The sequence below is a fragment of the Leucopleurus acutus genome (assembly GCF_964270905.1).
Source record: "Leucopleurus acutus genome assembly, chromosome: 7".
Lineage (NCBI taxonomy): Eukaryota > Metazoa > Chordata > Mammalia > Artiodactyla > Delphinidae > Leucopleurus > Leucopleurus acutus.
The window spans coordinates 17,060,172-17,086,523 of record NC_139150.1 but is presented as its reverse complement, the minus strand read 5'-3'; the positions used below and the strand labels follow the sequence as shown (position 1 = coordinate 17,086,523).

The 26,352-nt window shown below is 47.2% G+C and overlaps 1 protein-coding gene across 4 annotated transcripts in view; it reads right to left on the bottom strand.

The window, feature by feature from the left end:
- Positions 1–26,352, bottom strand: part of ASTN2 (astrotactin 2) — a gene marked incomplete at both ends in the record, with an annotated part of 917,251 nt that overhangs the window by 683,200 nt on the left and 207,699 nt on the right. For all 4 annotated transcript variants that reach the window (XM_082842116.1, XM_082842118.1, XM_082842117.1 and 1 more), the window contains one exon: positions 5,984–6,368. In XM_082842116.1, the coding sequence (XP_082698242.1) occupies positions 5,984–6,368 (385 nt within the window). The remainder of the gene's footprint in view (positions 1–5,983; positions 6,369–26,352) is intronic.

Genomic DNA, 26,352 nt, shown 5'->3' with positions numbered 1-26,352 from the left:
CAAATGCTAGAGTGTTTGGTGTGTTCCCATGATGGGATCCTACAGAGCTTTCAAAAAGAAGAAGATAGGTGTGCAGGGCTGACGTGGAAAGATGCTTTTCACACATTGTTTGGTAAACTGTGAAGTTGCTGCAGAATGATGAATGTGGCTGAGATGGCCCTGTTAGTGTATATCTGGGTGAAAATGCATATATTTATATCTATACCATACATATATAACACATACATTCCATATATATATATATATATATATGAAAAATTTCCTAGAAGAATATAAATCAAACTATTATCAAAGATTAGCCTTTGGGTCCCATTAGTGGGATGGGATGGAGAGACAGTGGCAGAGCTTTTAGTTCTTGCTTTATACAACTCAGACCTATTCCTTCCCTGCTCCCTCCCTGTCTTCTTTCTTCCTTTTCTTTCTTTCTTTCTTTTTCTCTCTTTCTCGCTCCCTTCCCCTCTCTCTCTCTCCTTCTGTCCCACCCTCTCTCACACCCTTCCATTACAAATAGTATGCATTTCTTTCACGATAATAAACCAAAATTAAGAAAACCCAATATCCATTCAGCCATCCCCTACCCTATCCCTTGATAAAGTGATAAATTTGTTATTTTAATTTCCTTGAGCTTCCATGCATAATATTCAGGAAAGGGAAACATAAATTTGAGGACGGATAAGGAGAACTGGAATTAAAATGCATCAAGTTTCTGTCACGGACCCAACGCAGTGCTGAGCGGTCACATACTGACATGATTAAATTCCTAGCAACTGGCTAAGGTGATATCAAGGGTGACGCTCGCAATACCTGAGAATGTCTAAGGCACAGGCACTAACCGCCAAGACGGGATGCCAGCCATAATCCTGGGGAAGCAGTCTAAAGCCACCCTGTTCTGGACAATGGGGGCTTCAGGAGGGTCCCTGGGAGGGGGTGGGATGGCTAGGCAGCAGGAGGGCATGGGGAGGGGCACGCAGGGCAGCAAGCTTCTTACTGACTGGCACAGAAGAACTGCAGTGTTGAACAAAGGGTATGTATGTCCACATGAGTGTGTATCAGCGGCAAGTCAGCCCGATCAGTACAGTGCTCTTGGGGTCTGGGAACCCAGGCTGTTGTCTCTTGGTAATGAAACTTTCTCCCTCTGCCTCCAGATGGTCCCTCTATTATTTGCAGGTCCAAGCTGCAAAGCAGGCTGACGGTGCTCAAGTATGATGAAGCAGTTTGAACCTACGGGCAAATTCTAAGTGTGAGAGGGGCAGGTGGGACTAGCCCTTGGCAATGTAATTTCAAAGGCCTTTGGGATTACTTTTATAGGGATCGCCTAGCCTCTGATACCTGCCCACTCTGGACAAAATGCATAGCTGTCCCCAGGTTCCCCCATAAAAGAAAGAGTCTCATGGTTCTCTCCAAGAGCCACCTGAGGCAACAGAAAGCACGTGTGGTCTGAGCTGCTGCTGTTATAACTTGCACAATCTGCCGGCAGAATCATCCCTCTTCTGTCCAGGAAAGGGGGAACAGGAGCTCAGGGGCCACAACGCTGCAAGCACAGTCCCCAGCCACCACCTCCCCACGGTTAGGGTGTCCAGTATCCTGTCTGGACTCAGGAAAAGTGTGTCTTCTACTTTCTTCTCGCCCAGGTTTCCTCCTTTCCTACCCTTATCAGATCTAAGGGCAGCTGGGATACAGAATTAAATGAAGTGCTTGGTTTTATTCCAAATCGTACTTTGTTTTAAAACCAGCTCAGAGGAATGTGAAAAAAAATAACGTGCTCAGGTGAAAACAGGTGAGACAAAGGCATGGATTTGCCGGTGGCTAAGAGGTTCGCCAGGGCCACGCAGCCAGTGCACTCAAGAGCGGGGTGCCAAGCCCATCTGTTCACCCCCACTCCACCAGGCTGCCTTGCAAGGACTGGGTCTTGTTTCTCATGCATTCTCATGCATTCTCTTGTATGCTTCTCATCTAAAGTTGAGATTTCAGAAAATAAGAGTCTGCTTTTGTTATTGTTTAGATAGAGTCCTGCTTGAAAGAAAACACAAGGGACAGGGGCATCTTTAAGCCACGACGCAGTGGTAAGCCTGAGAGTGTGCAGACTCTAGAGGACCACGTGGGGAGAGGAGGCCAGAGCCCCTCCTCCTCTCTCAGGAGTTAGTCCTCTGTATCCTCTGGATCCAGCACTATTCTGTCCCCCTGTGCTGTCTCTGTCATTCAAGAGTCAGGTCTACGCTTTGTGCGTGTGAATTAACTGGAATGTCCAGCAGCTAGAATGGCAAGGCTGAGGGTTCTCTTTAAGGAACACAAGACCTGGCAGGCCCCAATGAAATGGGCTGTCATCATGATGCCATGTAGGCCATTCTGAGCACGACAGCTATCTATACAGTAAGGGTGCTCTCTGGCCAGGAGGCTGGAGCTCTTACCTCGACTCTGCCACCCCCTTGCTGTGTGGCACAGAGAGACCCAGGACTATTCGAGCTTCAGCTTCGGTTTCCCAGGAGGTTTACCGCCATGCTCTTTAAGGGCAAAGGTTCTCCTTTCCTCACCTCTACTCCAGAGTCTATCATGGCCTCTGGCACAGTGGGCCAACTCTGAGGACTGACGGTATGAATAACAATGACAGAAATGTGTACTGAATGTTTACTGTACCAGAGCCTCTACCTGTGTTACCTCATTTACGTTTCCCAATCACCCTGGAGGTAGAATACTAGTATCATGCCCCTTTGACGGGAGAGGAGTAGGTGACTTATCCAAGGTCACAGAGCTAGTAAGCTGGGTGGTAAACTTAATTTCTGTACTGTTCTGCCTCCTGAGGGCAGAGTGTTTACCTCCATACTGTATCACCTTCCAGGTTGTGGGGGGAAGGAGGGAGAGGGAGGGGAGGGCGGAGGGAGTGGGGAGAGAAGGAAGAAAGGAAGGAAAAGAAGTCAGACAGGATTATGGGCAGTGACCTGCTTCCCCATTTTGAAGATGCTTTCCGTTCTCCATACGGAGCTTGGTGGAGGCAGCGGGCGTGGGGATGGGGGCTGGGGGGAAAGAATTTGCCTCTGCTGGCAGCTTCTTGGCTCTGCTCCTTGGTGGTTACTCACCTGTCATCAGTGACTCTTCCCGGGTTTTCACCCCCAACCAGTGGCTACTCATTTCTGGGTTCTGGTCATCACTACTGATGGCCTCTGCCAACACTTTGGTTTCCAGGGTCCCCAGATCTGAGGTCAGTGAGATAATTTGAGGTTTGGAACTGAGAATTCTGGAGTCTAACCGATGCCTGGATTTATCCGATCGACCAAATGATTGAGGGGTTGTGTTACTCATCCAGTCAACCAGTATTTTCAGAGCATCTATTAAGTGTTACCCACTGCGCCGGACGCTAGTGAAACAAAGATAAGGAACACCGCCCTTGCTCTCAAAAATCTCCAAGTCTTATGAGTAAACCATGGGGATGGAATGTACATCATGGTGACTAGAGTTAATAATACCCTATTGTATATCTGGAAGTTGCCAAGAGCATAAAGTTCTCATCACAAGAAAAGAATCGTCACGATGTAAGGCCACGGATGTTAACTAGACATTGTGGGGATCATTTCTCAATATACACAAATACTGAATCATTACACTGTATACCTGAAACTAACACAATGTTATATGTTAATTATATCTCAATAAAAATAAATAAATAAAAATCTCCAAGTCTAGGTAGTGTCGAAAACAGAAAGAGAAACGGATTATTATTGAACAGTGATAAGAAATAAGCTCAAAGTAATCACAACCTGCTCCAGGAACTGAAGGAGACATGAAGCATTCCTCTTGGCTAGGCTGGGGAAGATTCTGGTGTGGAAAACAAATCCCACAACTTTCCTAGAAGTTTTCTGGGAAAACTTCTTCAGCGCTTGCCGTGCGCTGAAGATAATGATCAAATGATCATTACCATTTGATCCCCACAGGAAAGCTATAAGGTGGGCGGACTGGCTGCTAATTCACCCATTTTCCACATAAACACAGCGAGGTTCAGTAAATTAGGCTGCAAAAGTCCAAATCTAAGCAAACGGGAAGATGCTTGTGTCTTACCCAAGCGACTTTGTACATTAGACAAGAGAGGCACGATGCTCTGGCCTGACAGCATTGCTCCCAAACCACCTCACTCTCTACGGCCATCTTTCTTGCCCAACACTCACTGGACATTCTTCACACGTGAGGCACTGTGCTAGGCAGGTACTACAAGATGTGGAGATACGAAATAAATGCAGACTGTTCTTGTGCCAAGATGAGAAGTCACATGAAAAAAGATAAATAATGCTTGAGAAAGCAAAGATTGAGGAAACTGTCAGTAAACCAACAGTTCAAAGACAGAAGAGATCGTGGCAGAGAAGGGAAAGGACGCAGACATTCCAGAGCACTGAGCAGAGCGTGGTGGCTGGCACTTAGAGCGAGACTGGCGAAACACAGGGAGCTGGATTAGGGAGCGTCTTAGAGGCCCAGGAAAGACCAAGGGCCTGAGGTCTACATATAGAGCTCTCAGGGATTCAACACATACCAGATATTAGGCCCTGCATTAGGTACTTTACACACATTTTATATTTATATTTAATCCTTCCAAAAATCCTTCAGTGAGGAAGCTGAGACTTGGAGGATTGAATTCCCATTTTTCCAAGGTCACCCAGCAAACAAAGGAGACGAGATTTGAACCCAGGTCCAGACAACTCCAAAACCTGCACTCTCGCTTGTTTACCACTCTTTTCCCTCCCTGGGTTTCTAAATTTAACAGAAATGCCTCCTTTTTAAGAAGCCCCCAGTGTTCCTATTTGCCCACTGAGTATCACGGAAACATGGATCTGAGAGGAAAGAGCTTAGATGCGGAAGAAAAGAATGTCGAGTTCACAGCTCCAGGACTGGGCCAAGCAGTGATGATGGTTCCTCATGGCTCACAAAGAAGAGTAGTTCTAACACTGGGGCCTCAAGGCCAAACCTTTAACCCACCACCAGCATCACAAAGACAATATGGGAAAAAAGCAGAATAGTACTTTTGTAGTATTTATCTAAAGGAAAAAATAGCCAAATCCCTTCTATAAACCAGCTGGAGCCCTAACACTTAATGAAGACAAATATAAACACATCCTGCACTTATGTCCAAATAATCAATTGTCCTCCAACAGAACAAAGGGAATGGGTCTGTGCAACAGCATACATGAAAAAGAGTGAGAGGTTTTAGTCATCAAAAAGCCAACTATGGGCCAGTATTAACTGCAAAAAAAAAACAAAAAAAAACAAATGGGATCTTCAAACTGCATCAACAGAAGCATAACAGCTAGCAAGAGGGAGGTGAAAATTGCTTTTTTCTCAGCACAGGTGCATTCCCACCTTGAGGAAGTGGAGCGTCTGTCAGTTCTGGTGTTACACTCCAGGACACGACAAATTACAATCTTCATCTAGAGGACAGTGATCAAAAGGGTGAAATGTCTCAAAATATGTCACATCAGAGTAGCTGAAGAAACTGGGATTGTTTACTGAGGTTGATTTCTAAAAGTTACAGGGTGCCTTTTATTTTTTTCTTTTCCTTTTGTTACATTTCCCAAGAGCTGCCTTGGAGAAGAAAAATTCAGATTCACTTTCTGACATAGAGGGCCAGGGAAACAGACTGCAACTCAGTTTAAGGAAAAACCTTCCAATAGTAGTGTCTGGAAATGATATGAGAGCTTTCCTGAGTAGTGAGAAGGCCATCAAGGGAGGTAATCAAGAGACACTGGAGAGATGTTGGACTACATAACTTCTGATGCTCCTCAAAACTCCAATTCCAAGCACACTGACACTCTCTTTTTTTCCTCCCATCAACACTGAAGAATCTGAGAAAATAAACTCTGAAAACCCAATGGAGGTTGGCCATAAATCAAAAATGGCTTAGCCCAGAAGACAGTTCCTGTGTCCCCAGCCGCCCAGCTCCTGCGCCTCTTCCCAGCTCCCCAAAATGCCCCCTGGAAGGTGGGATGCAACAAGGAAGACTCACCTTTCTTCTCAAAGTCCCCTTTCTCTTCCCCTGGTCGGCCCAGGCTGTCCAGGGTGTGGGTCACCTGACTGCCAAACTCATCCTCACGGGAGTCGTGGTTGGCCCGCCGGGGTGGGTCCTCATCCTCCTCGTAGTCATAGTCATCCAGGATGGGGGTCTCCCGGATGGGCACGCCGATGACGGAATTGTGGGCCTGCAGCCGGGAGGAGCGGAAGCTTTCCCGGGCCTGGGGACCCAGCAGCACGGAGGGGATGTAGTGGATCTCGTGAGTGGCTTCCGTGCTGGCGCTCTTCTGGGGGATGCGGCGACGCTTCTGCCAGCGCCGCTGGGCATACAGTGCCACAGTGAACACCAGCAGCAGCAGCAGCAGTGCGATGAGGCCACCCTGGAGCGGGAGGAAAGAAGGACAAGCAAATGGGCCACTGTTCTTTGGGCCGGAGTGCCAGACGGGGTCTTCCGTCCACCACATTCAGCCCAGATCCCTGGGTTTGGCTCTCAGAGCCTCAGAGCGACACCGTTTCCAAACCTGGCTTTCTCACCAACAAGCTGTGTGACCTTGGACAAACTGCTTCACCTCTCTGAACCTTGTTTTTCACTTGTATAAGGGTGAGTAAGAACCCCTGCCCTTCCTTCTTCAGAAGGTCACCACGAGGAGCAAATGAGATGGATAACGGTCACGCCAGAGTGATGCAGACTGCTAAACACTGGGATGAGTCAGGGCTGTGGCTTCACACACAGAGTGTCTGAGTCCCGAATCTGCCTTCCACCAGCTGAGTGACCCCAGGACATTTGCTCACACCCTGTCAGCCTTGCTTCCTCATGTCTAGAATGAGTCCACTGAGGGCTCAAGAGACAGCAGCCTTTGTTCCATCCTGCTGGGAATATACAATAGTGTTGTCAAGTCAAACAATTTCTGCATAATGTATATTTTTATTATCATAAACACTGATTCCCAGCAGGGGGCCTGGGACAAACCAGGCGCTTCATAAATATTTGTTGAATGAATGAATGAACAAATGCACTGTTCTGGGGCTCCCTTAATCAGAAATGTAAGGCATACTGAAGTTTATTTTTCTTTAACACATCCAACCGGGAAATATTTGGTTCAGTCTGCACACCACACATTAAATTGAAACAGGCTAAAGTGTTTACGAATGGCTCTTGCATGATTCATGAGACTCACGAACTATCCTGCTCTGTGAACTCCTCAAGGGCAGGGGTATTTCCAAAGCACGTCCGTGCTCCCCACAGAACCGGTCAAGGGCTGGAGGTGGAAGGTTTGTATTCTCCTCGCCTCCCTGCTTTCACTCTGTGCCAGAAGCATCTCCAGTGGACAGGTGTAGCCCCTTCAGTTATCTTGCTTCACTTCATTATACATTGTGCTTTCTGCCTGGGAGAGTCGGGGCCACTTTGTTGAGTCCCTGATGTGTAATCCCTACACTTGGGGAGGATCACGCTCGTGGTTTAGGGGGAAGGAGGCAAATGGATCAAGAGACTCTAGAACTCGGACGGTGCATGGCAGAGCAAGCTCTGAGCCTCACTGTGTGTGTGTGTGTGGGTTTGGTGTTTTAGCTCTAAAGCCTGTATTCTCTCAACCACACCCATGTGGCTGATTGCTCTTCCTTAATTATAATCGCATTGAAGGCAAAGGACAATTTCTGAAAACTACTTGTATAACATCTAGCAAAGACGACAGATGTTAACTAACCCTGAATAGATTATCTTGGGTGGGGGTGTGACTGCTGTAAAGGATACCTGTTTAGACCAAGAAGAACATTATTTACTAAAATGATTCCGCTGTCCTGCTGACTACATTACAAAATAATGATTTTCTTTTGCAAGTCCTTCAACTCACTAAGCTGGAATTCATCACCTCCACGGGGGATGGGTAGTGGGTGGTAAGTGGGCTAAGAGGTGACCAGGGTTGCAGGTATGGCTGACAGCCCCGTGTTGACTCTGGCGGTGAGTTACTGTTGGATCCCCAGGTTTCTCTGGATGTCAGAACTCAAAAATAAATATACTAAAAAAAAAAAAAAAAAGCTATAAGTATGCGTATTTATGTATGTGTGTGTGTGTACGATCTGTCAAGTGTATGTAAAATGTGTGTGTGTGATTGGGCATATATACATTATATGACATATATACATATTGACATATATACATTAATATGTATAAAATGGATAACTAATAAGAACCTGCTGCATAAAAAAATAAATAAAATTCTAAAATTCAAAAAAATAATATGTGTGTGTGTGCATAGCTTAGTACCTCTGGAGCCCTAGGAAAACAAGAACAAACCCTTTTTTCCCCCCACAGAACATACAACAGAGATTGTTCTACGTCTAGAAATCATGTGTGACGTGGTACTACTTGTCAGTTTTTCACACCAGAGATAAGAAAGGAAAGAGACAGAGGGGGGAGTGTGGACAGAAGAGATAATAAGAAAGATAAGTGAAGAGAAAAAGGAGGCAGGAAGAACACTGTCACTCAATATAACAGCAGCAGGCCCTCTCCTTACTACTTTTACTTAATGTTATTTTATTTAATCTTTAAGGCAATCCTCTGTAATAGTTTCTGTTCCATAAATGAAATGAGGGAAAGGTGGTTCAGAGAGGTTAAGTAACTTGCTTAAAGTCACAGAGGTTTTGATCCTAGGTCCAACTGGGAATAAAAGGCCAGGAGGTAGTAAGGCAGGGATTTGAACCCAGTTCTTCACTGCATAGCCAGTGGCTATTTGACAGCGTAGTGATTCTACAGAGCAAAGGAAGGGAAAGGAAAAGTGGGAAAAATGGTGAGAGTGTACAAAGTAAAAGGGAATCCCGAGAAGGAAAAGGAAAACATTGTTTTCAAATCCAGGATTCAGGGGGCACATCTCGAGGCAAGCTCTTCAGAGAAGCTTTTAATTTTGGTCCATGGATATTTCGGGAAATTGCTATCCCTGACTCAGCCCTCTATCTTCTCCCCTTTGGGTGTTTCATTCGCTGTGAGGGGCAGACTTTGCCTGGTTCCAGAGTCCTTCATCCCCGGCCCCTTCTGCCCACCCTGATTATGGGTGTTTGACCCTGTGGTCAGACCCAGGACCAAAACTGACCTGGGAAAGATGAGGCTTAACCAATCTGTCCACAGGTAACCACCACCACTCCTCTCTCCCCCCACTGTATCCTGACAAGCCTCCCTGGATTCCCATGCAGTCCTGGATCAGCTCATAAAGCAGCCCCAGGGAGCTCCTGGAAGGCAGGAAGCCCTGTCCTTTGCTTCCAGAGCCCTCTAGCTATATCTGGCATAGAGGCTAAGAGCTGACCTCAGACTGACACAGTTTTAGTCCAGGTTCTACTGCTTAAGAGGCTGTGTGACCTTGACTAGGTCACTACTTTTCAGAGCCTTGGTTTCTTCATTGGTTAAATAAGGGCAGTATTCAAGGTCTCCTCAATGGATCATTGTGAGGCTAAGTGAGATGCCTGCAGAATATTTAGTGCCGTGTGGGACACATGTAACTGCTCACAGACTGTTAGCTACTGCTATTGCCAACGGCATTCAGCAAGTGGATATTTAATGTTGAATGAATAAATAAATGAATGAATGAATGACCTTCTGCCCCTGAATGCTCAGTCTGCAAACCCTGTCTTGGGTCCCTAAATCCTTCTCAGTCTGGACCAAACACTTACACACGCTCTGTCATTTACCTTTACACCTGTGCACATAAGGCATCGTTATCCTATGTTACGTGAGGAAAGAGGCCCAGAGACAGGAGGCTCTTTACCCAGGTAGTGCTGCTGAGATTCAGACTCACTGCACCATGGCTTCCCAATTTTGCTTGTGGTGGGAAGGGACAGGCGCGCCCGAGGTGTAATCAGCCCCTGCCCAGCCTCACCTCTGCCTCCTCAAATTACCTCGGCAACTTCAGGCACAGATTTCCCAGCCTCGGGAGCTTCCAGAAGGAGGTGGCAGAGGAAGACCATCCACTTCGATGGAAGCTGAGCTTGGGAGTCCCTTTAGCTCAATGATCTGCTGATTCATTTGACAGGACCCCAGGCCAGTGGCTCCAGCCCTCCTATTGGGGCCCAGGCTCCCTTCCCTCACTGCCCAGCCTGCTCTGACCTCTGCTCCCACCAGCTTAGCTAAGCCAAGGACCACACAGCTTCCATTACAGATCAGGGTTTCACTGTGAAAACTGGGCCAAAAGAGAATTCCAGTCATCAAGGTCTCACAGTGCCACTGACCAATGGAAACAGACATCCCCAGGCTGGGCTCCTAAAGGGCTCAGGGGGCCTTACCCAAGACACAGTAGCAGCTCGGGTGATGTTTCAAGCACCACTGACCAGCCCTACCTTCAGAGGTAGGCTCAGAGCATGCAGGAAAAGGTTCTGAATTCAAGTTTACTCACTATGTGATCTCAAATTTCCCAGATGCCCTAGAGACCCTCAGTTCACTCATCTGTAAAATCAACTTGGTAATACTTGGAATAGTATAGCACATAGGGGCAAAGGCTGGGGGTCAGAAAGACGTCTTTAAAATCTCATGCTGTCACATAAAAATGGGGCAGTCACGGACAAAGGGCTGAACCTCTCTGAATCACAATTTTTTCATTCACAAAACCGTGTAAAAAGCGTCCTTATAGAGGGAGGTTAGATGTGAGCTCCTGGACACGGAGTGTTGTGCTCAGTGCCTGGCACGCGGTAAACCCGTGATGCGCATGATTCTCATTCATGGTATCCGCAAGGTCGTTGTGCAAATGAAATCTAAACACCGTTGTGACGGTCCTCGCAAACTGAAGGGTGCTGTGCACGAGCAAAGGAGCTCAAGCCACCTCTGTCCTAGTGGAACATTTCACCCAAAGAAAGCAGATGAGTGACTCGAAGTCAAGAAGAAACTACGATCTGCATCTACCTGGATCGGTCCAGGCTGCTGTGCTGCTCCACTCCTGCAGAGCTGAGCCCCCTCTTCTCTGCAGTCTTCCTTCACCAGGGCAAGCAAACAGAAAAGCAGGAACTGTCTCTGTAAAGGTGAGCAGGGCAGCGTGTCCAGCCACTGAGGCTACCCGCCAGGGGCAAACACAGACCCCAGCGGTGGAGAAAATGCTACAGGGTAAGCAGGGAGCCCGGGAGGGAAAAGAGGATGTAAGGAGAAGGCTGTGAATGTTTAGAAAGCAAGTTAAGAAGAGGCCAAGGCTCAAGGGGTGGCAAGCTGAGGTCCTGCTGGCCTCAGGGACAACCCGAAGCCCAATCTGGTGTGGACTGTGTTTCCTCTAGGCAGCCCAAGACAAACAAGGTTGGAGATGTGGCCAGGAGTTGCAGAAATAAAAATCTCAGTCTGTTGATTAGGGGTGGGTTTCTGTGAGACTGCAAGCAGCACAAGCCTCGGGTGACTAGTTTTACCTTCTTACGGGTCTGAGGATTTCACTGAGCTGTCAGGCAGGAAGTGGGAAAGAGACAGGAGATGGAATATGTGTTCCCATCCGTCCTGGAACCTTCCCTACTAGAAGCCTCTCTAATAACAGAAGCTCACTCCTTCTATTACTGGTCTCAGATCCCTCAGTGGAGCCAGGCAAGGGTGAGCGTGGGCGATGTCAAGGGCAGAGTGATGTGATGGGGTAAGCAGGTATCCTGGGGGCACACAGGCCAGCATGGGAGCCCCTGTCCCTGCTTGCTGTTGGCCATGACAAGTTGGCTGCGACATTCTACCTCCTTGTGCTACAACAGACTCGCCTATAAAATGTGCCGATTGGTCCCAATGTGAAGGATTAAGCTAAGGATTAAACAAGACAATGAAAGATCTAGATAAAAGTCTGGCTCCACAAATGTCACCACCACCAGCCTCAGTCCTTCAGCCTCTCTATTCCTCCATCCCAAATCAAATCCTTTCATGCCCTTCCCCCACCCTCAGAATAATGTCCAGATCCCTAGCCTGGCACCTAAGCCCCTTCATGCCTAGGTCTCTGCTTCCTTCTCATGCCTCCCTTCCCTGCAAGTCCTACCTCATGCCCTGTCCTGGAGTCGCACTGTGTGATTAGCATCTTCCCAAAGTGTGATGCTCTGAGCACTTCCCCAGTGGCTTCTTCCTCAGCCCAGAGCACTCACCAATTCCCTCCCCGTAGTTCAGATAATACCCACCCCCAAAATCATGTCCAACCAGAACCTCAGAAGGTGCTCTTATTTGGAAATAGGGTCTTTGCAGTTGTAATTGATTGAGATGAGGTCATACTGGATTGGGTGGGCCCCAAATCCAAGGACTGGTGTCCTTAAAAGAAGAATAGAGGGGACTTCCTTGGCGGTCCAGTGGTTAAGACTCTGCGCTTCCAACGCAAGGGGAGCGGATTCTATCCTTGGTCGGGGAACTAAGATTCCACATGTCCCACAGCGTGGCCAAGAAAATATACTAAAAACAAAACAAAACAAAAACTTAAAAAAAAAGGAATAGAGGACACACACGCACGTGCGCGCGCACACACACACACACATACACACACACACACAAATCATGTGAAGACAGAGACTAGATTGATGCATTTACAAGTTAAGGAAAACCAAGGATTGCCGGCAACCGTCAAAAGCTCCTGGGAGGCATGCGACAGATTCTCCCTCAGAGCCTCCAAAGGAGCAAACCCTGCTGACATCTTGATCTGGGGCTTCTGGCCTCCTGAACTGTGAGAGAATAAACTCCTGTTGTTTTAAGCCCCCCAGTTTGTGATAATTTGCTATGACAGCCCTAGGAAGCTAATATCCTCCCCTTCATCTGCTCATCTCAAGTCACCCAGCCATCTCAGCTTGGACATGGCTTCCTCAGGGGGCACCTTTGCCTCTGCATGCTGGGAGGAGGTTGTGCTCTCTTCCCTCACGAACCCCATGGTTGTCAGTTATCCGGCTACACTGCTACCACCTGATCATCTGGTTGACCATTTTCCCACTCTAGTTTCTGAGCTTTCATTTATCCAGCCTAAAACATGGTGCTTGGCCCAGGAAGGCGCTTAGTAAACATCCAGAAACCTAAAACCTTGCCCGGACTTTGCCAGAGGAATGTAAATCTGAGCCCAGCATCCCGAGGGCACCTGATCAGACCCTGCAGGGCCCCTCTTTGCTGCTCTGCCTTTATCGCAATGCTCGTGCCTCCAGCTGGCTCGCTTACACACACAGTATCGAACGCTGAAAAACACACAGAGCTGGAAAACAGGAAGCACCTCCAAAACCACCACACCAAGAGAGGCTTCTGAAAAGTCAAGGTTAGAACTCCATTCAGCCTGGCTCCACTTTAATCTATTTTTCCGGTTAAAATATCCAGGCACAGGAGAAGGAACCAGAGAAAGGAAAGAAAGGGGTAATGCGAGAAACGCTTTTATGTGACAACGTGTCATTCGGAAACTGATTATTTCTGTCTTTGGCCTTTTTAATATTCCCTCACGACGGCCAAGCCACAAAAGGATTTGGGATTCTAAGAATGGATTTATAATACTCTGTTAGGCAGTGATAAGAACATGGGCCTTTAATCCTCAGAGCTGTGAACATGCATATTCTCCCAAGTAATGTCCTTCCCTTCTCGTCACTTGTGTCTGGTCCCGACAGCCAGCCCCAGGACAGCTGAGCCCTGATGATCCACTGGGTGTTCTCCTGGCCGTTTGCTGAGTGACAGCTAGCAGGGAAAGGGGCTGGGTCTCCAAGTTCTCTGGGACATCTTCTTTCAGGCCTCAGACTATGTGTAAGCTGGAGGGATTATTAGAAAATAGTCCAAACCCTTGGTGCTACAGGTAAGGAAACAGGCACAGAGAGTGGAAGTGACTTGACCAAGATCACAGAACATCCTGAAATGGTTTTGGAGGCAGACTATGTAGCCCACACTCCCCAAAGTTGCTGAGAAATCATGAATCCTGACACTTTGATCTACAAAATAGTTTCTTTCCCCAACCTTTCTTTCTCTCCATCCTGTGTCCCAGTCACAATTACCTTTCACCATGATAATTTGAATACACTCTGAACCATCTCCCAGGCTTTATTCCATCTCCTTCACTGTTCTCAACCCATCTTCTATCATAAATAATGCACAGCAGGAAACAAAGCCCCTCCCCACTGAGTAAGCTGGAAAGTTCTGCAGTTTGACAGTTCATGTTCATCAATTGCTTAACTTACATCTCAAAATGTATGCCTCTGAGATAATCTTCTCAAAATGTATGCTTCCCCCATCCATGCCACCAACCCTACTGTGCGCCTGCGATAGGGCACCATGCTAAGTATTCAACCACGTGGGAACTCACTGTTCCTATTTAATGTCCTGAGATTTCCTCCGCCTGGAATGCTGCCCTCCTTGTTATTCCTCACCCCCCACATCTGTAAGCTGAAATATCAGGCAGACTTCATGGCTACCTTCACTGCCATCTCCTTGGTGAACTCCTCTGGGATCTCCCCGTCTGCAGCCTCAGCCAGAAGGATATCGCTTTATCCTCTGAATTCCCAGAATACTTCATCTCAACCCTTACTTCAGGAGCTTTAGCACTTTCTACCTTGTATTAGAGCTAGTGATGCTCAAGCTCCCCAGTTGGTGAGATGATTATACCCATTGCTCAGATGGAAAAGCGGAGGCTCGGAAGATAACCTTGCTTGAGAAGACACAACACAGTGGCAAATATAGGGGATAAGACCTTCCACCTGGGGCTATTTCCAGTAAAACTGCAGGCCCACTCTCTCACAGACTGGGAATGGCCACTGGAGCTGCAGGAGAATAAGATGATAACACAGGTCAGAAACATAGTGCAAATGGCATGACCATTCTTCAGGCATTAAGGATCTGAGACTTTTATTTTTTAAGCCATAGAGTGGTGAGATCACATTGGATGTATGTGGTGAGGAGACTGGAAACTGGGAGACCAGTGAGGTCGCTGTTCACAATCGTCTAGGACAGCACTTCTCGACTTGGGGGCAATTTTGCCCCACAGGAGACATTTGGTCATGGAGACATTTTTGGTTGTCACAACCAGGGAAGAGGTGTTACTGGCATTTAATGGGTAGAGGCCAGGAAATCTGTAAGCATCTTACATGTACAGGATAGCCAGGAACAACAAATAATGATTTCTTTCAATAGTACAGAGGTTGAGGAAGCCCTGGTCTAAGAGAGAGAAGATGAGACCTGAGATTAGGGCAGTTGAAGTGAGTAGTTAGCTAATGGGGTAGAAATAAGACACACCACGGGGTGGAAAGAACTGGTGTTGGATTGGCAGGAAGGGGAGAGAAAGAAAGTGACGGCGTGACAGTGAGGTGTGGATTCTGTCGCTGGATTAGAGGTGACTCTACCTATGTGTTAATTCTTTTCCTAGGTAAGCTCCCAGAAGGTCACGAAAGATCCCAGCACAGAATCAAATGAAGAGATAAGTTTGAACTTATACTTACATACTTTGTTCATAAGTATGAACAATGAGGAGCGGATTAATGCACAACAAAGATGTGCATGTATATAATATATATTATATACATGTATGTATGTATTCATGTGTATAAAAATATATTCACAACTATCTTTATATATATATATATATATATATATATATATATATATATATATATATATATATAGCTGGCTATATTTATCTATAGTTATCTCTTTGTCAGACAGATGTAGGGTGACCTATTTAAGGAGGTCCCATTATAGAAAATGAAACGTTTTTTCTTTTAAAGTAATCATCTACTTATAATGTATCTTTTAGCGACCCTATTTTATTTCCCAAGATGATGTCAAGGGAATGAAGTAAAAATGCAGAAATTCTTTGAGACATACTCACTCCCCATCCAGCTCAAACTTTCTTAATCATCTTTAGATCAGATGAGAATGGGGGCCAAATCCTGGGCAGTCACTCTGAACGCTACAGCAGTTCATCAAGAGGAAAGCTAACGCACGTTGAGTCAGGCAGACGTGGATGTGAGTCATGGCTGTACTATCTTTCCTTTGGGTGTCACTGGTATATCACTTGTGCTTCTTCAGTTTTCTCAGCTGTAAACTGGGTCACTAACACGTAACTGAGAGGGTTTGGGGAGGATTAAATGAGATTGCATTATAGAACACTGAGCATAATGGCTTGCAAGGAGTAGATCTCAGGAAATGTCAGCATCCTTGTTATTGATGCAAGGCCTTGCTTCCTGAGAAGTTAGATACAAGGTAATGGTGAAGACACCAAACTCCCTCCATTAAAGTATGAGATATTCTCTGTACCGTCTCCCAAAACATTCCCCTGATTACCCTGCTCTCCCCCTACAGATTCCAAGCTGTGTGACCTTGACCATGGCCCTTCCCCTCTTCAGGGCGAGTAGATAAAATTGGCTGGTTTCTAACAGTCCTTCCAGCTCCAATATTCCAGATCAGAAAAGCAAAGGCAAACGTGAAAGCATTTTTGAACAGATGAAATATATATATTTTCATGACATCCCGCCTCGCATTTCAGTTGTATAAGCATGAACTAACACCACCAGTGAAACATCCTGTATCCCTCGCACCATCTCACGCAGCTGTGCTTTCGCTCATGCCACTCACTCTGCCTGAAACGTCCTTCCCCCACTTCTCTGTCTAGTCCTTTAAACCTCAGCTCTTGGGTCATGAGTTCTCAGCAAGCCTTTGTGAAACCTGCTGTCTCTGGCTGGTTAAGTACTCACCCGTTAGGACCCTCAGTGACTCATGCTTCTGTCTTCCAACTACCCTCTCAACACCCTGAGTGCCCCTGGAGGGCATCCTTAATCAACTCTATGTACCCAAGACCAAGCCCAGGGTCCAATAATGAGTAGATCTCGTTATGCATTGATTGTATTTCTACAGTGAGAGGCAGTGAAGGGAAGGGCAGGGTTTTATTTATTTCTGAATAAATTTGAATGGTACATGGTACATAGTAGATCCTTAATTACTTCTTGGAAGAATGAACGAATGAATCCATTATAAATGCCTCTTTGAGGGTAGGTGACTGACATATACCTACATCTGTTTGGCAATTCTCCATCTGTGTGGGAGAGAGAGCTGAAAACAATTCACAGGAGGCACTTAGCGCAAATCAGCATCCTCTCCACATCCTCAGGTGGCGTCTCAAGTTCTGTCAGAAACCCCACTCTGAAGATGGATGGGGGGGGAGCATCCTTGAGAGGATTGATTTTTTTCCTATTCTTTGAGTCATGAAGATAAACAGATGAACCCAAGTGACTATGGAGGAGCCTTGCACTCATTCACTGATTCACTCATTCACCAGATTAAGGGCATGCCTGGAACCAGGCAGGCCCAAGTTCAAGTTCTTGTTCTTTCCAGTGGTGTGACCTTCTCTCTGTGAAGCTCAGCTTTTGCAGTCCCAACATGGAATAAAACCATTCACCAAAATGGGCTGTTGTGAGGATTAGATAAGATGATGTATGTAAAATATGTCATACAGCCCCTGACCTATAAAAAAACATTCAATACATGGCCGTTACTGGCTTGACTGTTACTGCTATTACTGTCATGCCCCGTCCCTGTGCCAAACCTTCTGCCTAGATTTAGGAATACCCAGATAAGGCCTCAAGAACTTGCAGTCAGTCTGGAGAAATAGATAAGTAAGCAGATAATGACTGCAATGCCCAGTTTGATAAGCTCTATGCCAGAACGAAACATAGTAAGAAGCAAAGGTTCTGATAGCTTCTAAGTGCAAAACATAGAAGAAGTGGGAATAAAAAGGACTTCCCTGTCATTCCAATTACAGTTAAGTTCAAAGGTAGCGGAGCAGGCTGGCCCATCTTACCAAGTATACTCATACCCAAAATGTGACAGAAAGGCTGGATAACCAACTAAACAGCCTGGCTAACCATGCAGGAGGTGATGGCCCGAGTTCCGGTACCTGAGCTATCGTGTACCAGCTGTGCAGCTTTGGGTGGGTGGCTGCCCTTCTCTAAGCCTCAGTTTTCTCACTGGGAAGTTGAGGAGAGCAGTCTTCACAGAATGGGGCTATTGTGAGAATAGCCCCAAGTCAATGCACAAAGCATTCAAGATGATGTTTGGAACAATGCCAGTGGTCAGTAAATGGCGGTTTAAAAAATTCAGACAGAGGAAAACTGCCTTGAGAAAGAAATCAGAAAACTTACGTCCTAGCCCTGGCCCTGCCCCCTTATAAACTGAAGAAGTTTGCAGAAAGTTCACTGGTCCTCATATGTAATTTTTTAACGAGGTGGCCGTAGCAGCCCTGTGAGTGAAGTGTTCTTCATTTAACAGACAAGGAAAGACAGCCTCCTAGAAGTGACTTTGCCCAAGGTCGCAGAGTCAGTTAGAGGCAGGGCACACATTTGGTTCCAGAATCCAAAGTCCATCATAATCCTGAAGCTCTCAGTTTGTCCCTAGAGTCGGCGGTATCCGGACTCTGTGGCCTTTGCTCAGGGCATCATTCTCAGGGAATGTGTTGCAGACACACACGGTCCACGGAGAGATCCCTAATACTGTGCCAACCTTACACCACTGTGCCAACAACCCAGCCTTCTGAGACAGAAAAGAGAGCTCAGACTCTCAAGGAAGCCGGAGGCTATGGAGAAGCTGGTCAACACTTAATACACTCAAAATAACTTTCATACAGGCAGGGAGCTTCGCACGTGAGCTGGCTTCTTGAGAAATCTTGGGTGGGGAAAGGAGGTTTGGTAGCAGTGCTGGTCTGCAAACAAGACACAGCCTCATCAGTGAAGACCTCCTTTTGCATCCCTGGTGAATGGTGCCCCTCACTCTTGTGTCCATCACAGCATCTCTATCTCTTTTCCTTGATTTAACTGTTTTCAAAGGGAACTTACCTCTCCCTGCTGTTATATTATACATCCATGTGTTAACTTTGTTTATGGCTCTAATGGAATAGAACTTCCATAAGATAGGACCTCCATTTTGTTCATTACTTTATTGTCAGTGCTGAGAGTAGCACTAGGTGCTTTGTTGGTGCTTACTAAATATCTTTTGGATGGATGGATGGATGGATAAGTGGATAAGTGGATAAATGAGTGGGCAGATAGATGTCTCTACAAATGGCCTGGAAGTCCCAAAAGGGAAAGGGCTGAGTCTGAAGCATCCTTGAGTCCTGTCCTAGGGCTAGAAGACTGGAAGATACTTAGTGAATTCACACACACACACCACACACACACACACACACACACTGCTGTTAGTTCCCTCCTAGGGCCAGGGAAAGGGCACTGTGGATAATTAAAAGGCAAACAGGACAACAGTCAGGCTACTTCTCCTTGCTTTGAGGGCAAAGAGGAGAAGTTGGTCTGCATTCCAAGCCTGTTTAATCATTTACTTACTTGTAAATGCTCAGGAGACAATGAACCAGAAAGCGAAGAGGTGAGGTGATGTCCGACCCAATTATTCATGCACAATCACCTTCCACAGAAAGCAAATTGATAGCTATATCTATTTGCTATTCCTAGTCCTAGACCTGGATGGAAATAATAGGACTTTAAGTGAAAGGGGACACCCATGATGCAGCATCAAGTCCTGGCTGTCACTGATCGGACGTACAGCCCTGGGCCAGCCACTTCACCTTTCTGAGCCTCAGTTTCCCCATCTTTAAAAAGACCATGATAACAGGTACCTTTTCCTCTTTATGTAAGGACCCATCTTGAGACTCATGTTTATAAGAGAACTTTCTCTGTTGCAAAGTGATTGATACAGAGCAATGTTTAGGAAAATAAGTGTTGAAAAAGAAAGAAGAAACCCGATACCAGCAGCAACTTGGGCAGAGTCACTGCAGTCACAGAAAGCAAAGATGCAAACCCAGAGGCTTTCCAGTATCTCCAATGCCTTCATTCTACCCATCAAGTTTCTGCAAAACGTATCACAAGTCACACACTAGGGGTCTTCAGGAGGCACTGCTTTGCTACCATTTCCCAGCACCGGTGATGGAGCTGTCAGTTGTCTGGAAGGCGTGTTGTGACAGCCTGGGGGGGTCTCCCCTACTGGGTCTGATCAGGAAAACCCCGGGAAAGGTAGTTACTAAGGGCAGAGGGTCAAGCACAAGATGACAACCAATGAGAACGGAGAAGGGAGAGGACTCAAGGGGAGGCAGATTTGAGCAATGACAGAGGCGGAAAGCAAAAATCGCTCAGTGCCCTCCTTGCAACCATCACGGCTGACCTGGTACGATTCACCCTTTCCTCTTTACCTTCCTGCTCCCTGTCTCCTGAGTTTTCAAAAACACAGAATTCAGCATTTCCTGAGTCCCCCAAGTGAGCGGAGAGAACTGCCAGCCACCTACCGCCTTATTCTTAGTAACTCTTCTTACCTCGGCGATGCCCTCCACCCCGGGGAACACCTCTGGCAACCCAGGGCACAGGCTGCAGGGGGCGCTGCAGGGTGTTCAGGGAACATCCCAACTGAAACACGGTTAAGCCCCTACCCTCGCCATGAGCGCTAAGCACCTCAGAACGTGTTCCCTGAGGCCTTGCTGTCACAAGCTGGGCTGCTCCAAGGCAGCTCTCCAAGTTCTGCTTCCCCAATCCCTCCCTAAGATTCTGCATCTATATCCTTCCACGGACCCCCCTCAGATCCAGCCCCAGCTGGGCTTCCAAGACTGCACATTGTCCTTAGCTCAAGTCCAGGGTACAGTACAGGAACCCCAAACCTCAGCACTTCATAGCCTAAAGGGGTCAGTGATAGCTCCTCCAAACCAGCCACCCAAGAAGACATATCATTCAGGGGCCACTAGAGCCTGAGGCTGGAAGGATGAGGTGTGGGAGAGCCCAGGAACTGTGTCAATTAAAGAGGAATTAGATGCAGCTCAACTAAATGACCACGTCATAGAGTCACCTCCTTCCCGTGTTGGTGACGGGTTGAGCTCAATCAAGGACGACTAGCTTGGGTTCCCGGCCCCTCCAGAGCCCTGTGGATTTGGAACCAACCAGAACACCCTGGAGGAACAGGTGGAGGTGGGATAGGACTGCCCCAGAGAAAGTCCCTGTTTCTGAATCTCATCTTTTTTTTTTTTTTTTTTTACATCTTTATTGGAGTATAATTGCTTTACAATGGTGTGCTAGTTTCTGCTTTACAACAAAGTGAATCAGTTATACATATACATATGTCCCCATATCTCTTCCCTCTTGCGTCTCCCTCCCACCCTCCCTATCCCACCCCTCTAGGTGGTCACAAAGCACCGAGCTGATCTCCCTGTGCTATGCGGCTGCTTCCCACTAGCTCTCTATTTTACGTTTGGTAGTGTATATACGTCCATGCCACTCTCTCGCTTTGTCACAGCTTACCCTTCCCCCTCCCCATATCCTCATCTTAATCCTGAGCCCCCAAGGAAGCTGGGGATATTCATTTCCAAGGCTGCCATAAAAGTCACCACAAACTGGGTGGCTCGATACCCACTACTTGGTCCATAGATGTTCTCAGCAAATTGTTCTGTTACTACTATCATATTCACCAACAACTGCATTGTCTCTCTTTCCTTTATAGGGAACATTTTTTTTTTTTTTTTTTGCATTTCTCTCTCTCTCTCTGAAAGCTTTTATATCCCCCTGCCTTTTATCCATACTGTTCTGAAATTGCACCACAATGCAACTAGGTGTGGGTTTTTCCTCCCCTTTTTGTTCTCAGTGGACACTTTCAATTTGAATATTTGTTTCTTTTTTCTGCACAGGGAGGAATTTTGACATGATTCCCTCCCTCCTATTGTCTGCGACTGGTTTCTGGGGTTCCTCCCCCTTTGCTGTCAACAAGCGAGTTTTCGAGCGGCTTAGCCAGGGTCTCCCGTTCGTGAAGCCTCCCTGGATGCAGGGCTGCATGGCCCTTCCAGGAGGCAGAGAGCAGGCTGGCAGTGGAACTCCTGAGGAAATCAGGGAGGGGCCGGATTCTGGAAGGATGCCCTGTCTGCAGTTTCCCTCAAGCAATCGGTCCTCACTCAAAAGGAGGATATCATGGAAAATTGCTGGACCTAAATCAGTATCAGGCTCAGTGGAAGTCAGGAGTTCAGAACTTAACTCTCTTAATGAGATTTTCAGGCAAGTCACTCAAGCTTCCTTCCTCACCAGTCAAGTGGCAATGATGATTTACCTTCCCTGACTCCCAGGGTGGTTGGGAGAAGCAAATGAGAGGATGCAGGCGAAGAGGTTTTGAAATTCGCTAAGTGCTATTTACATACATGTGTATGTATGTAAGCAATACACATGCATGAAATTAAAATATACTCTCAAAACTCTCACTGCATTATAAATACTGAAAACCTACATTTCTGCTCATCCTTCAAGATCCAGTTGAAATGTCCCTGTTACTACTTATTTGACTCAGCACCTGGAATAATTGGCTTGAATTTAGAACCGCACTTAAAAAAAAGCAAGAAAGAAAAGGATATATTTAAACAAGAGAACCGCACACAGGGCACAGCAGCACCAACTGTGAGTAGTGGACATTCAGACTGACCAAGGAAGACAGTAGTTTCGTGTTTCCCATCCCATTTTCCCTCTGGATTATAAATGCTCACTGAGTGTAGCAGACAGAAAATGACCCAACTTCTTAAATTTCTGTCTCTGTATCTCTTGTCATAAAAACATATATAGGTTAATTCACGCAAATTAAATGTGCATATGATAGGACTCCACTGTTATAAAACACTTCTTGTATCTCTCTTACGAACTGGAGATCCCTCCCTGTAAGATTCCATTTGGACCAATGACTCCCCACTAAAATGTTGATGGACTCTCGCTGTAACAGAAGGGGATCTTTGCAATGCTGTGTACAAGGGCTGGGCAGCAGGAAGGGGAGTTACAGGAGAAGTAACTGGCAGAGGGCTAGAGGCAGAGCCAACCTTCTCTCCCCAGATCAGAGAAGGCAGCAGTGGTACCCAGCTGCCCACAACCAGGCTGCAAAGGAAGCTGTGGGCAGGGATAGATGGTGTCTGGGATGCAGAGTGAGACTAGTTAAACTCAGCAGAGACCAAACAGACGTGCCTGGGGTCCAGACCACTGCCCCATGACCCCGCTTCCTCTTTCTCTTCCCGGCCCTCCAGTGCCAGCTAAGCTCTCCTGATCAGTCCACGTGTCTCATACCATGCTCATGCCATGCTTGGCAGGGGCTGGAGAGAAACCTGGTGGGAGCAGACAGACACATTCATCTTTCTAAACTAAAATCTCCCTTTCCAACTGTCAGAAGAGAAAGGAACTCAGAGCTCTTCAGGCTAGCCAACACTGTTATGATTATTAGTTTGTGAACGCTTTCCTTTTTAAAAAATCTTAATTGGGTACCCATTCCTGGAATAAAAAAACAACATAAAACATTTCCAGTTCAAGTGAAGATTGGGAGTCTGAAATTTCTAGGGTTCCATGGAACAGAACTAGAAAAAAAGTACTCTTTCATTTTGCCAAGGGGAATATCAAGACATTCATCGGCACTGACAAATTAATTGCGCTAACTGAATCAATCTTCACAGGGAATCTGAGGTTGGTGCTAATATACCCATTTTGCAGGTAAGAAAACTCAAAGAAGTTATGTCATTTGCTCCAGGTCCCAAAATGAATCTGTATCAGACCCATCATCAGAACCCAGACCTGTAAGACTCAGTAGAAAATCTGGGAGGGTTTCTTCTCCCCTCCGGAAAAATCTCCTCCCATCTAAAAGCGTATTACTGTAACTACAAGCAAACAATATAAACAACCACCTCTGCAACAAAACAGCATCATTTGCACAGCACTTAGGTTTAAAAGCCTTTCCCTGCAGCACTCCCTCATTTGCGCAGCTAGCTCTGCATTACACGGCTGGGACCAGGGAGAGGCGAGGGAGGTGCTCATCTTGCATGCAAAACGTAAAGGGATGCCAAAAACTTAGTAATCAAGATAAATAATATTTTAAAACACTACTTTAAAAAATCAAAATGAATGCATTCCTGAGTGTTCTGACAACCCTTTCAATTCCGTGCCCAAGATGAGTGAAGCATTCATTCCCCTACTCTAGCCCCAGCCCTACAGTCGGAAGATCCCTGAAATGGGGAGGAAATGTATTATTGTACTATTTTACTATGAGGAAGGTGATTAAATAACATTTCCAGGGAACTAAAGGCAGGTCCTTCTGACTCCAGACCTTAAGCTCCTCTTAGGCCAGCTGTGGGCCTCTCAGCCCTGGGAATCCGGTGATGTCGGTGTGATGGGGCTAGGGTAGAGCTGAGTCCCATTACACATACCCCGAAACCAAGGCACACAGTAGCCGAATGAGTTGTGCAGAAACCCAGGGTTACGGTGTGGCAGAGCTCAGTAATAAACTCAGTTCTGATAGGATCCCACAGTCCACACAGCCTTCCATCATCACCAAAACATGAGGATTATTCTGAATAAGATGCAGAAACGTGAAGGCTCTGAGAGAGCCTGCAGATGGCCACCATTCTGAAGCAGTGGTAACTGGGCTCTGTGCTTCCTACCATCCTGGGGAAGTGCCAAGGAGGCTGTCCTGGGCTGCAGGCAGTGAGCTGGAGACAATGGGGCAGTGGGCAAGCAGTGGAAGAAACACCAGCCTGTTGGTTGGTTGGAGACTTGTCCAAAGAATGTCATGAGCAAAGGAGAGAGTACTCAGGGCAGGATGTGGGATCCCGGGGGCTGGCTCTGACATTTGAGTCTCCCTCCGTATTGAGCTGTACGCCCTGTGAGAGCAGGGGTGTTATCTGTTCAATGCTTGGTATCTTCGGTGCCTGAAACAATGCCTAACACATAGCAGGGGCTTGATAATAGACAAGATAATGGACGAATCTCAGACTTTGAGATGCAGTTGGGTACAATGAGCCCTAGACTCTGAGTTCTTCCACTGCCCCCACGCAAGGGGCAACCTCTCTCTGCCTCAATGTCCTCACCTGTAAAATAAATACAACATACCTCATGGGTGAGTTAATATAGGCCAAGCTCTAGGCACAGTGTCTGGCGCCTCATAAGTGCTACATAAATTAGGCAAAAGAATAATAAGAGGGCTTCCCTGGTGGCGCAGTGGTTGAGAGTTCGCCTGCCGATGCTGGGGACACGGGTTCGTGCCCCAGTCCGGGAAGATCCCACATGCCACGGAGCAGCTAGGTCCGTAAGCCATGGCCGCTGACCCTGCGTCCGCAACGGGAGAGGTCACAACAGTGAGAGGCCCATGTACCGCAAAAAAAAAAAAAAAGATAATAAGAAAATTTAGCCCCCAAAAGCAAACAGAATAGAGGTAGCTGATATTTTCTTTTTGTGTCTGACACTGGTTCAGGCTCCACTGCTGGCCTCAGAGGAGAGAATGCAGAGCAAGGCCTGAACCATGGAGGGAGGGAGACACCTTCTGCCCACCAGTCCCGGCCCTCCCCACTTTACCTACATTATTCTACTTAATCCTTACAAGTTTGTGAAGTAGGCTCTATTATTATCCCCTTCTCCCAGATTGAGCCTGAGAGAGAGGAGGTAATTTGTTCACGGTTGTTAGAAGGGCTGGTCAATGAGGCCAAGTAGCTCTGAAGGTCAAGTTCCAACGGCCGCTGTGCCACGCTCTGGCACACCTCACTCTTCCTCTCTGTGCACCCATCTGCAAGCAGGGAGTCAGAGAGGAGATACTGGTGCGAGGCCTCCTGCCTCCAACACTTGGTGGATACAGGCTAACCAGTCTCCTTGGAGACATGCAGTCGTGTTTCCCAAGGAGCCCAGGGTGAGGGCTGCCACTGGCCATGGTTTTGGCAAGGTGGCAAAGTGAAACCCCACCACCTTACAGAGCTGCAATTACCACCCCACTCCCTGGAGAGAGGAAAGAGGTGTTTAATAAAGACACTCCCACCCCCATCCAGTGCAGGAAGGAAGGGCAGAGGTGTATCCCCGGAGGCTCTGGGCAAGAGGACCCACTGGTTTGCAGGTATTCCCTCAGGTCCCTTGGCCCAGCCCTGTGTATCCATGGCCGGGGAACAGAGGCTGGGCTCCCTTTGTACGCTCTCACTGAGGGACAGTGGGATGTCAGGGATGTAGGTGACAGAGTTCAAACCCAGACCGGCCTGACTCTGGGAGGCTGGTGAGCGATGCTGGTCAAGTCCTTGCTCCTCTCAGAGCCTCATTTATGAAAGGAGATTGTACCAGGTGGTCTGCAAGGGTCCTCCCAGCGCAGAACATCTTATGAGTGTATGCATCGATAAGGTCACAACCAGCATCTCTGGCTCTGGCCCAGCCTGTAACTGAATCTCTTCCACAACACCCTTCAGTGATGAGAGACTCATTACTTCTTTTTTGCGTGTGTGTGGTACGCGAGCCTCTCACTGTTGCGGCCTCTCCCGTTGCGGGGCACAGGCTCCGGACGCGCAGGTTCAGCGGCCATGGCTCACGGACCCAGCCGCTCCGCAGCATGTGGGATTTCCCAGACCGGGGCACGAACCCGTGTCCCCTGCGTCAGCAGGCGGACTCTCAACCACTGCGCCACCAGGGAAGCCCGAG